Source organism: Heteronotia binoei, chromosome 1, assembly GCF_032191835.1.
Source record: "Heteronotia binoei isolate CCM8104 ecotype False Entrance Well chromosome 1, APGP_CSIRO_Hbin_v1, whole genome shotgun sequence".
In the NCBI taxonomy this organism is placed as follows: domain Eukaryota; kingdom Metazoa; phylum Chordata; class Lepidosauria; order Squamata; family Gekkonidae; genus Heteronotia; species Heteronotia binoei.
Window position 1 is genome coordinate 37,844,777 of NC_083223.1, and position 13,521 is coordinate 37,858,297.

Below are 13,521 nucleotides of genomic sequence, written 5' to 3' on the forward strand. Positions count from 1 at the left end.
GAAGAAACGTACTGCAAGTTTATATAGCAAATCCAAAGGATAGCTCAGAATAATAAATCAAACTGTACCAGTATGTATCTTTATATTTTGTTCTTACAAGATATGCTACTTTAGGGAGTTTAGGGTGGTAGCACATTGGGCTGTCCTATCTCTTTATTGTGAGAAGTGAGGTAATTTAGGCTGTAAATCTGTTGAGGAAAGCCAGTGCAACCAAACAGACATGTGGGTTTTGCTCTAATATTCTGTTTTCTTTGTACATTTAAGAAAAAAAATCATATGTGAGTAGACCTCCAGTTCCTGAGAACCACATTGAAGCCCTGATCATCAGTTCTTTGTGAAGTCAATGCCTCCCCAAATTTCTCCATGTGTTGAGAGTGCTGCTGTGTTCTCTACATATGTTGTTTAAACCCTTCTGACATCTGTGTGGGCTGGCTTCCACATATGAACACAGGGGAGTTGGACATTGCTTTTCCTCTGGTGGTTGATTTGTAGCCAAGGCAGATTCATTTTCCTCAAGCAAAGAAACTTCAGTTTTTATTCAAGTTGAAATCCTCAGTATCTAGAGAGGAGAAGGTGGTTGAAATCTTTGCCACTAAAACAGTTGTTACTGTGGTTTTCTGTGTGGTCTGCAGCTTTCCCCCAAGATTTAAACATGACTATTTTGAAACTATTCTGCATTTTTATTTTGTAGTGCTGATGTAACAGTACTCCAAAATTAAGTTACTTTTAAAAAAAACCTACAAGGATTTCCATATATACTTTGTGGTTTGTGGGCATGTTTGTTGCTTTTAAAAAAATAAAAATTGCTCATTCCCCTGTGCCTCAGTAGCTCCTTCAAATTTTCAGATATCCTCTGACTTGTTCAACAGTATCTAGGTTTCACTTTTGGGTTTCTTCATGGAAATATAAATTCACAGACTCACGGCTGAGGAAACATAAATTCACTGGGAAGGGCCATGGCTCAGTGGAAGAGCTTTGCACACAGAAGGTCCAAAGTTCAATCCTCGGCATCTCATTAAAAGTACCAGGCAGTGGGTAATGTGAAAGACCTCTGTTTGAGACACTAGATAGCTGCTGCCAGTCAAGAGGAGACAATACTTTCCTTAATGGATTGATTTTCCAATTCAGTATAAGGCGGTTTCCTGTGTCTTCATGTGTGTGAACTGGCTTCTCAGTGTACCACCTAGAATCATAGAATTGGAAGGGACCTCCAGGGTCATCTAGTCCAGCCCCCTGCACAATGCAGGAAATTCACAAATAGCTCCCCCTAAATTATAGAATCATAGAATGTGTGTCAGCTGGCTCCTCAGTGCACCACCTGTTCCAGTAGTTGCCCTGTTTCTCATGTCCCACTCCATTTTATAAAAGCTGTTTTTCATCTCTTCCCTCTCTTTTAACAAGTCATCTTTAGGCTGCTGTCTTGCCCTACCATGGCAGTATCAAACAAGAAGGAGCCTCACAGCAGAGGCCATGAAATGGAAGCTGGATGCTGTCAGTTGAATAGTCTCTGTTGGCTTCGATAACCCTCAGAAGTCTCAAAAGAAATTGGCATAGAGAAGTTCATTGCAACTGTAGAATGGGGAAAACCATTAACATTGTTTTTGAAAGGCAGCACTAGTGGCTAAATAATTGAGATGTAAACCTGCAAGTCCCAGATTCAGACATTGTCTTTGTTGAAGCCTGACCTTGACTAAACTGCTCTTCTCTTGGTTTTGTCCACCTGTCTGCCTTATGATATTGACAGAACTTTTGTTATAGGTCTACTGCAAAGATTGTTGGGATTGTGTATGTGAGGTGTTTGGAACTCTGTAAAGCACTATATAAATACAAAGTGTTAGTTACATGTATTAGTCATTCTGAAAAAAAAAAACATTATAAAAAGACCCAGGTATATTTGTAATTCTGCTCTCCATGCATGTGTACAATAACTCTCTCTGCTTATATAGAAATGTATTTTTAGTTCTGGCTTTTAATTTGTTTTGTGATGTGTTTTTTTTAGTACTATGTTTTTGGTTGTTAGCTGCGTTGGTGAACCTGATTGGGTCAAAAGGTAAAATATAAATAATCTAAATAAATAATACATAAATGATGTAACCCTCTTCATACCAAGCAGGTAACCTGGCACTGCTGCAAGGCTAAGGAAAATATTCATGTAAAAGTGCAGTCATTTTTAAAAGTCATGTATAGCATATCCTAATGTAACAAACTGCCTAGGATCAGTTAACTGCTATGTGAATGGAAAAGCCTCTTTATGCTTTTAGACTACTTCCTACCTATATGTAGAAATTAAAACCATGGGTATTCAGAGTTCTAAACAGTAGGCTGTAATTTTAGTCCTCCAGCCCCAGGCATGGAATAATATTTTATTGCTCTGATCACTGTCCTGGGTTAGTGGGTTGCTTGGAACCCACCTGCCAAGTGGTGAGGAGACTTTTTCTACCACCCATCCATTCAGTGGTACAATCTGATACCTTTAGACTTTGGTCTTAATAATCTTTTGTATCACCTTTCATCATTGTATCTACCTAATTTGAGAGAGTACAAGCTGACTTTTCCCATCTGCCAAATATCTGTCTTGCTCAGATGGAAATTCTGAGCCAAAGAAGAATTCCCACCTCCCCTTCCCAATTCTGCCTCACTATAATTTGTCATTCCTGTTGCAGGGGGTGGGGCAGCAACACGGTGATAGCCAAGGGGATGGGAAAGTGTTGCAGTGTCATCCACCTATATTCTCTATTTCCACTCCTAGTACATTCTGGATTCTGTCATTCCCAGAATGACTGACGTTGTTAGTGTCCAGTGTTGAAAGAACTATGCTTCTGAGAAGGCACTGAGGGAAAGAAAGTGAAAACTAAAGAAAGAAGGGGATGAGCTGGAGGGGCAGCTTGCCCATCTCTAACAAAAACCTGCCTTTGGAGGCCTCTGCAGAGCCAGGATGACTGAGGCCCTGCACCCCATTCCAGAAGTCTGATCCTGTCAGTGGTAATGCATCTACTCTGATGTGTGAATTCTGTTGTCCACAAACTGATATTAGAAAGACAGTATAAGCAATGTACTGAGATAATTTTCTGACAGTGTTCTTGTATGGTGGTGAACTCTCTCTCTCTGTCATTATCACATTCATTCAGATGTTTGTTCATGGCAGTGGCTCTTATTTCTTCCCCTTTGAGGCATTTTTTGACATTGGCAATAGTTACAACTGATGTATATAGATTATCTCTTTCCTGAGCAGATGCTTATGAGAAGGATACTCTCTCTGTTCCCCTGGGTCTTTCCTAGGTCTGTTTTTGGAGATCTTATCTCTGTTTTCTTGTCTGAAGTAAATCTCAGGTAGTGACTCCACTTATCAAGGATGAAGTCTCCTTTTGTCTCCTAAAAGCATTAGTCAAGGGGCCATGAGCTAGCATTGAACACAAACCTTGAGGAAGGTTATATAAACATTTCATACTTTCACTGTTCAGCTGGTGATTGAAGCAAAGTAATACTCCATGTGCTCTCCTATGGAATTAATGCTAAGAGGTGAAACTGTATGAAAGCTTTGACAACATTCTGTGGTGCTTTCAAAGGGGTCAAGAATGTAGAAGGTAAAAGCAAATCTTTAATATGATGTAAACCATTATTAGGAGAAGTATATATTTGTTTGCAGTAAACCCAATCTCTTGCTGATGAAGCACCTTAATGCATTGTATTTCAAAAAACTAAAATGCAAGCATATTTCTGAGTGGACAAAATGGATTATATCTTCAAATGACTACTTTGATCTTCCCTGTTGCTGAAAGATAAACTTTTCTTGTATTACATGAATTCCAGAGCTTTTGCTGGACGTCTATACAACCATTTGCAGCATCTTCTTTGGCCTCTAAATATATTTTGGGCTAGAGTGGTCTTCGGATAACTGGTATTCTAGCAGTAAGGAATTTCTTTAAAAATATTTTTACTGTCTTTGCTGGGGATGGGAATGAGAACCTAAATCAGCTATCATGTCTATATCAAAGTTGTGGGTTGGCTGCAGATAATATTAATAGGATGCAAAGTTAATTCTGATTTTGTAGTCTCTCAACTGCACTAGTTCTGGTTATTGTCAACATCCTTAATATGTTTTCCCTTTCTTTTTCAGGCAATCCAGGATTGGCTGGCTATTACCGGACATTCATCCAAGCTTTGTACTGTGACCTAAGTCAGCAGTATCCAGTATGGGTTGTAAGTCATGCAGGACACTGTAAAGTCCCTCATGACTTGGAAGTTGTGGAAGGTAATATGAATTAACTTGTTAATATGCTTCTATTTTATAATATTTGTACTTTCCTCCATGTGAAATGTTTTGAACTAAAAAGTGTTTAGCAAGAGCTGGACAGTTACAGGATATTGAGATTTTCTGATCCATGAAGTCTTCAGTTGGAGGATGGAAGGAGGCCTGAGGCTGTGGATTTCAGGTTTGCTCACATTGTAAACAAATTGTGGTTGGTTTGTGACATCTGAATGCAGCCAAGGATAGAATTGGCCCATCTTGGGAACTTCTGCGATCTGAGGTTTCATTTCACAGTGAAAAAAAGTAGCATGGTCCATTAGGTGGTAATTGCTCCTGGCTCTTTAGTAACAGTTTTGTACTCCTTAGTGTTTGCATCATTATTAGCAGCTACACAGTTCTACCATATTGACACCAATGCACATAGAAGAAGCTGTGAATAAGGCAAATCATTTGGAGGGAAAGCTTTTTTGAGGATGGACATCAAGCACCAGCCCATCAGCACCACGGGTTTACATGGAACAGAGATCATCTTTGATGTCTCAGACCACATTACAATAGTGTTTGAAGCAAGAGAAGACACAATCCATATTTTCTTGGGTGACAGATGGTGTTTGAAGTTTGCTTGATCAAAGTCCCCAAATTGACCCCAAAGTTGCCTAAAGAGCAACAGTTTTAAAACTGAAACCAGCATTTATTAAAATATGCAATGCTCCAGTCCAAACGATACAGTCCCAAGCACTATATCCCACAAGACTCTTATAGATCAGTTCTGGGACTTGGGTGGTACAAGGAAATCTACCTATCAAATTAATACTCAAGAAAACTTTAGAATGAAGTCAAAAGTCAGTATCTACTCTAATGGTGACAGTACTTGATGTCCCAAATGGTATAAACATAGAGTTCCTCTTAAAATAATGATATAACAAGGGAAATTCCTTGTCCATGGGGTCACAAAAGAGTCAGACTTGACTGTGCTACTGAACAACAACAAAAATGGGAAATTCCAGATGAGTAGCCATGTTAGTCCATAGCAGCAAAATAAAATACAGGGTCCAGTATTACATTAAAATCTGCCCAAATTCATTCTTGCATAAGCTTTCATCCATCACGACTCACTTCATCAGATGCGGAAAGGGAGTTGAGAAAGGCTTACTACATATGCAGACTTCAGAATGTGATCCTTGCAAATGAAAATATGCTTTGATGTCTTCTTGCATGTTTCCTAGCCTGGTGTCTGTATGTGGTTTTTATGTTGCAGTGCACTCATTAGATCCTCCACATGCAAACAAAGGCAGACTCTCTCAAGAAGCCTGTATTGGAACAATGAATTTAATATGTTCCATGATTCTCAGGACCCCAAAAAGCTGACTTTGTTTAGTGCTGCAGTGGCAAATTGTCTTGACTACTATGAGAAATTGTTGTGAGGTCCTTCGTTCATCCAGCATTTTCATAGAATTGCAGGCACTGTACAAGACACAGACCCCAAGACATGCATTATAACTGGATTTGTAGAATTGGAGCCTGTTTGCTCTTAATATATTTTATCACCAACCTTTTTGTTTTTAATTTAATTAATTGCTTTTGAGCTCCAGCACTCATGCACATTCCCCATGCTTGTCTCCTGTGGTTTCAAGGCTGAAAATGAAACCTGAGGCCTCTTAGTATTTTAGTCAAATTGCTGCTAATCATTGTGGTCAAATGTCAGACTCTAAGGCAAACATTAACGCTAAGAAGAAGAGAAAATCTCATAGGCTTCAAACTAGGGGGTAGAAGTTGACAATTTGTAAGCCCGTGACCCCATTGTAGTCAGAAAACCATGGTATGCTGTTGGAAGCTTTGGTGTGGGAAGAAATAAGATGACGCCAGACAAGATTTTCATGTAGTTTCTGTCTTAAAGTTTGGTAGATTTCTCTCCTTTTATATTTACATCAGCTCTGCAAAAAATTGCTGATGAGGAAATAATTCTTCAGAGAATATTTTGAAATCCTGAAGATATGACTGATGGATTTTAAAGACCTTAATAAAGACGAGAGTGGAAATACTAGAATGGGAATAGACCAGCATTTTATATAAGAGGTAGCTTATTTTTCAGTAAGAACTATGGTCAAGGAGTTCCCACTGCATGGAGCCTCCTGGCTGCATAGTTAGGCCTCGTTTCATTGCACTGTAGAGAACTCAGTTCCTCCACCCACACTTCTGAAATTTTTTCTGCAACAGTTCCCAAAATGATTCTCTTAACATATCTGACAAAGTGAGCTTTTACTCATATTGCTTATTAGAGTCCAGTGGCACCTTTAAGATTAACAAATTGTTCAGGGGGTTGGACTAGATGACCCTGGAGGTCCCTTCCAATTCTGTAATTCTATGCTTCTTCAGATGTAATGAAATGGAAGAAAACCATTCAAACTTGAAGACAGAGAGTGAGGTTTTCTTCTATTTCGTTATATCTGAAGAAGTGCATGTGAAAGCTCATACCTTGAATAAAAGTTAATTGGCCTTAAAGGTGCCACTGGATTCTTGCTTCAGGTGAACACAGCTCCTCACCTGGATCTATCATATTATAGCAAATGTTGTTAGTCTTCCAGTTGTTACTGGGTTTTTATTTTATTTTGCTACAGCATAAGAAGACCCCTGCAGGATCAGACCAGTAGTCTGATGGTCCAGCATCCTGTCTCACACAGCGACCAACCAGTTCCTCTGGAGGGCCCCCAACAGGATGTAGAGGCTGAGACCTTCCCATGATGTTGCCTCCTGAATCTGGGATTCAGAGGCTTTAATGCCTTTGAATGTGGAGGTTCCCCTCAGTCACCATGACTAGTAGCCACTGATAAACCTATCCTCCATGAATCTGTCTAATCCCTTTTGAAAGCTGTTTATAGCTGTAGCCGTTATTATATCCTCTTGCAGCAAATTCCTTATTTTAATCACTTTCTGTGTAAAAAGATGTTTCCTTTGGCTACTCTTCTGCAATTAAATCTACCCTGTCAATCCTGAGAGTGTTCAATCTGTAGAGCAATTTCCCACTACAGATAGTAAAACTTCATTCATTTATTATATATCTGTTATATATGAGAGCCCGTTTGGTATAGTGGTTGAGTGTATGGACTCTTATCTGGGAGAACCGGGTTTGATTCCCCACTCCTCAACTTGTAGCTGCTGGAATTGCCTTGGATCAGCCATAGCTCTTGTAGGAATTGTCCTTGAAAGAGCAGTTGCTGTAAGAGCTCTCTCAGCCCCACCCACCTCACAGGGTGTCTGTTGTGGTGAGGGGAGGTAAAGAGATTGTGACCACTCTGAGACCCTGAGATTCAGAGTATGGGGTGGGATATAAATCCAATATCATCATCAACTTCTACATATGTGCCATTAAGTTTCAACCAACTTACAGTAACCTGAGCAAAGGCTTTCAAGGTAAGTGAGAGGCAGTGGTAGTTTGCCATTGCCTTCCTCTACAGAGGCTTCCTTGGTGGTTTCCCATCCAAGTATCAACTCTGCTTTGCGTCTGGATTCTGATGAGATAGGGCCATACCATATCATCTTCATTCCCATTAATTTATTGAAAGGACTCAAAATCTACAACTGTACAGATGCATTTGAAGATACAGTTGACCACCTATTGGCCATATTGGTACAAAATGGAAGGTTGGAATTGGGATGATAACTGACTGGATAATTGTGGAGCAAGACTAGACCATCTTTGTGTTCAGTTCTGGTGTTCTTAAAGCTGTTTAGCATCCTTTTCTTGATTCCTTGTGTCCCTTTCTGACAAGCAGCTTAAGTGAAGGACACATATATGACGTTACCTAGCTTAAGTAAATGTTAAAAACTGGTCCCTTGCTAGTCATTCAAATGGGTCTGCTCATTTTCCATGCTGCTTGGAGGTTATTGCCCACACAATGCACGTTACAGTGCTGTACATGAGATTACAGCTGTATTTTTCTATCTCTGTAGGCAGCTCTGTGCACTACTCATACACTCATATATGAAAGTATTTAAGATGGCAAGGAAGAAAGAGGGCTTACTAACACTCTGTCATCTTGCTTAAAAAGACCAACAATCTATACGTGCTGAGTAAACACTAGCAGAATCTTTAAATGTTGCTTTTTCCTTTGCAGTGCCCCAATATTGACACGTTGACTCATAAGTTTTCCTAATGGTTAGTTTGCTTGACTCAGTCTTTGCAGATGCTACCTATGAACGGCTTCTTTTATAGTATCATAAACACTGGCTTATTTATATCCTGTAGTGTAGCCCCTTACTGCATATGTATTATGATTTTTGGGTTGCTCCATCGTAAGGTTAAAGTGGGCTATTGGCAGGCTTTGATTTTTTTTTTTTAAAAAAGGGTAGGCTTAAAAAGAAATAAAGAGTGGACAAGATCTAATACATCCCGAGAGATCCTAATCAAAGCATAGCAAACTCTGTCACTAATTTAAAATAGGCAGCCAAAGCTTGCCCACACTTCATTTATTTTTGCAAGCTTGTAAGATTTCTTTTTAGCATGTCACTGCTTGGAGGGGCTTGTATTACTTTTCCTTTGAGAATCCAGGTCTCATTTTTTTTTCTTGGGGTGAGGGGGAAGGAGTGTGAAGCCATCTACTCTCTTACGGTTAGATTTTGAAAAGCATGTTAGGCTTCGGGGGAAAATTTATTTAAACTACAGCTTAGTACTTCCTATCAGAAACTTTTAAAAATACATTTGCAGCACAGTGCCCTGGCTATCCAAACAGAGGCTACTAGTAAAGAATGAATGCCTGTAAATTAGTACACTCCTAGATGTAAATGAGAAGCCATTTATTAAATTGCTAATGGGGAGCAAATGGGGTGTTAGTATAAATGAGGCATACCCAGATTCCACAAACTGGTGGCTGTGTGTGTTTGACTGCAGGTTTCTTTTATGGTCCAGTAAAACAGAGTGACAAATGGGGCTGCATCTTCCTTCTGCTATTTTTTTAAAAAAAACAGCAAATCTCTCTTGACTTGTTAAACTTGAGCAGTACCTTAAAACTAAAACTTTAGTTATATTTGCAGACCCATACACAGCTTCATTGTAATCATCTCAGTGTCACACTTGTCCTTTCATCCAAATTTTTGGTACATCACAAGATTGAAATTGTATAGATGTTTGAATGCATCTAGTGTGACATGGTTGGAGTACAATTCTGTATGTTGTAAGAGAAGGTTTTGTATTGTATCCATTTCCTCTCAGCATTGTCCAGTTGGGCATTGTAAACAATAGGCTCCACACACAAACCCTTTAAAAACTGTATTGTGCACAGTCTATCAGGACTCTTACCTGTGACTGTGAGTAGCTGCTCAAAGCAGTTGGCCACAGGAGCTACATGCCCCACCAGCACCACTGAAAGTCTGTGCATGGTCTCGATGGAGAAATTCATTCCAAAACATCAGTATTGGTATAGAGTAGCATATATTGGTTACTGGAATTTAAGAACGCAACATGAAACAAAGTGTAAGTTAATTCTGGAATGAAACATTGATTCTAAAACCAGTGCCATACAGTAGCTCTTAGAATTCATATGGCTTGGTTTCTTTAAATGAACCTTGTCTACATTTCTTCATATGAATTAAGTCCTTTCTCAGATAAACAGTCTATGACAACTGAATGTACATGCTTGGGATCAAAGAAGGCTGCTCACAGAAGGCTACTTTATATGCTGTACTCAAGCCTTACATGAAGAAAGTGAAACTAAACCCAGAGATATTGTTGTGTTTCTATGAATAATCTTTTAAGCAACAAAAACATGAGAAATGCTTAGAGCACCTATTCTTTTATGGTGCTGTTAACTCCCAGCACAGTTGGCCCTACTCTCACTTTGCATGTTGATCTACAAACTGATGCAAAGCCTTCTTTGCCAATATGTAGACTGAAGAATTTCCCCCTGTCGTATTGCCCCTAGAGCATGTTGGTCAAATTTAAAGGGCAGTAAATCCTCAGGAATAGCAAAAGGGCAATGTAAGAGTCTGCGTTAGGAGGAGGCAATCAGTGGAAATCACCACCCTGTCTTAAGAAAACTTGAATGCCCTTAAGTATTTGGAATGTGTGGTTGGGTAGAGGCCAGTGTTTCAAACCCAAGATTGAACACTGAGCCAGCCTGCCCTCTGCATAATCCAAACAAAACAATCCAATCTTGGAACCTGAAAGTTCAGCCTGAAGAGAAAGCTCTTGATCAGCATGCTTTCCTTTGTGTACTTTAAAAAACTCCTATCTAGAAATACAATTAACATTTCCCTGATTTTATATTTTGGCAATCCTATGCATGCTTAGTTGAGTAAGATGCACGTGAACGGAGCCAATGGTACTTCTTAGTCACTACCGAGTCTTGTTGTTTTCAGCTGGATGTAACAATGACTTACTGAGCAGATTCCAGGTGATTTTTGAAGGAATGGGGGCTGTAACAAAGTAGACGAAGACAAAACATGTTGTATGTTTCAGCTGCAAGAAGACCTCTGCCTAGCTAGAGAATAGTTTTTGGTTGGTTGGTTGGTAGTTTTTTGGAGGATAGTGGATCCTGGTGTGCTTCTGTGCTAGCAGTCCCTCTACACTCTGCCCTTTATGACCACCAGTCTGGGAATGTGTTACTCAGAGTTGTGGAGGGAAAAACAGTGTGGCAGTGGCCACAGCTAAAACACTTGCTGGTATAAGTGTTCTATACATGGCCTATCATGTATAAAACATATTAAATAAATTGCCCAATCACATGCATAGTTAGCACACCAGCAACAGGTAGGACCTTAGAGACAAACAAGAGTTTCAGGATACAAGTTTTTGAGAGTTAAAGCTCCCTTCATCAGACAGAAGTAGAAATAGAGATCCCTGAGTCCTTTTATCCTAGTCAGAAGAGGGGTGTTCTAAAGAATGCTTGTAAAGCAGGGGTGGCCAACGGTAGCTCTCCAGATGTTTTTGCCTACAACTCCCATCAGCCCCAGCCAGCATGGCTGATGGCTGGGGCTGATGGGAGTTGTAGGCAAAAAAAAATCCGGAGAGCTACTGTTGGCCACCCCTGTTAAAGGATGCAAAGGTACAATGCATATTAGAGCAAAGGAGAAATGCTTGGGGGTGGGGGAGAGAAATTTAGTATTTAATAGTGAGAAAAGAATTCTATGTTCTGAGTTTGAGAATGGGGGTCCCATCCCCACCCCAGGGTTGAATAGGGACATAGGATTTTTATCTCAATACTGATGCTAATTTTCTGCCTCCAGGCATTCCCCCTGTGTTCTAATTAAGCTGTTTACAGTATCCATTGCATTTTTGCATCCTTTACAGGCATTTTTTACAATATGCACTTTCTGAGAGCCAGCCTGGTGTAGTGGTTAAGAGCAGTGGATTCTGATCTGGAGCCCCAGGTTTGATTCTCCACTCCTCTCCCACATGAAGCCTGCTGGGTGATCTTGGGCCAGTCACAGTTCTCTCAGAACTCTCTCAGCCCCACTTGCCCTCACAAGGTGCCTGTTGTGGGAAGAAGGAAATGTGATTGTAAGCTGCTTTGAGACTCCTTAAGGTAGAGAAATGTGGGGTATAAAAACCTACTTTTCTTCTCTTTCTCTAAAAAAACCCTCTTTTTAGAAAGATAGGAGGACTCAGAAATCTCTGGTTTTACTTGTGATTGATGAAAGGAGCTTAGTCTCTTAAAAGCTCATACTCTGAAACTTTTGTTGGTCTCTCAGGTGCTACTAGACTCAAATTTAGCTGTTCTATTGCAGACCAACATGGCTACTCTCTGAAAACAGCACATGGTTTGTCCTCTCATGGCATGCTTAACCCCACAGGGGATTGGGCTGACTTAGATAGTAACTGCATTCATACGCAATGTGGCACAAGGGGAATACTCCCACTAGCAGTCCCTGGCTACCACTGCCTCCAACTGCTTCAGTAGGGTTGCCAACGTCCAGGTGGTGGCTGAAGATCTCCTTCTATTACAACCGATCTTCAAGAAACAGAGATCAGTTGCTCTGGAAAAAAATGGCTACTTTGGATGGTGGACTCTATGACGATATACCCCATTGAAGTCCATCCTTTCTCCAAACCCTGCTCTCCTCAAGCCCCATCCCCAAAGTCTCCAATATTTCCCAGCCTAGACCTGGCATCCCTGCTGCTTCAGCCCTTTGAGATCAGACACGCTCGTCTGCAACTTCTTGGTTTGTCAACTTCCTTTGTCTCTTGTGTGTGGTTTTCAGAAATGTCATACCTAATAGTTTTGAACTCTGTGCAGTCAGGTCATTCACTTTCAGGCTTGTTGTTCAGGCTGTACAAGTATCCTTTTGATGGCACCCCCTTCTTGTCCTGATTCATGTCCTGTGCCACTTTTCTTTTGGCACTTTTTAAACAGGTGTAATAACTGTCTCAATACCAAGTTCAAAGCACAAATGACAAAACTGCAAATCATATCCAATTAAAAAAATATATATGAAGCACAACTTTGTCTTGGAATTTTTTGATCGGGCACATAATGAACAGTGAACATTATAAACATATCAGGTACATTATTTTTGATCTCACATGGTATGTCAGTTTTCTTATTAAGATCATTTTCCAAACTTCCTGATACTGTACCTGAACTGAAGAGGGTTTTGATTCCCCCTCCCCCAGTTACTACTGTATGGAATTTAGCTGCTGTAAACAGATTAATTCTTTCAACAGTTTTGCTGAATGTCTTATAACTACTTTCATTTAGCAGAAGAATGTTTTTTAATCAAGCTAACAGTGTTTACACAATGGCACTGTATTATTGTGTTATTGTGAAACATATACATTCTACTAGCTACTGCAGAAGTTTTTGCTGCAACCTTCCTGAGAAAGATAACAGTAAGGGGAAGGAAAGATCCAGGTCAAACAATATATTAAATATATACGCCAGTTTGGTGTAGTGGTTAAGTGTGCGGACTCTTATCTGGGAGAACCGGGTTTGATTCCCCACTCCTCCCCTTGCAGCTGCTGGAATGGCCCTGGGTCAGCCATAGCTCTGGCAGAAGTTGTCCTTGAAAGGGCAGCTGCTGTGAGAGCCCTCTCAGCCCCACCCACCTCACAGGGTGTCTGTTGTTGGGGGGAGAAGATATGGGAGATTGTAAGCCGCTCTGAGTCTCTGATTCAGAGAGAAGGGCGGGGTATAAATCTGCAATTCTTCTTCTATATATTGTAAATATACATTAAAGTAAATACTGTTTATTTGATCTAAAGGTCAAACAATATATTAAATATATATATATATATATTGTAAATATATATTAAAGTAAATACAGCTTATTTGATCTAA

At 40.0% G+C, this 13,521-nt stretch overlaps 1 protein-coding gene across 1 annotated transcript in view; it reads left to right on the forward strand.

Annotated features, from left to right (window-relative positions):
- LDAH (lipid droplet associated hydrolase) overlaps positions 1-13,521 on the forward strand; it is a 136,525-nt gene that overhangs the window by 18,274 nt on the left and 104,730 nt on the right. Inside the window, exon 3 of the mRNA XM_060233469.1 lies at positions 4,118-4,252. Coding sequence (XP_060089452.1) covers positions 4,118-4,252 — 135 coding nt within the window. The remainder of the gene's footprint in view (positions 1-4,117; positions 4,253-13,521) is intronic.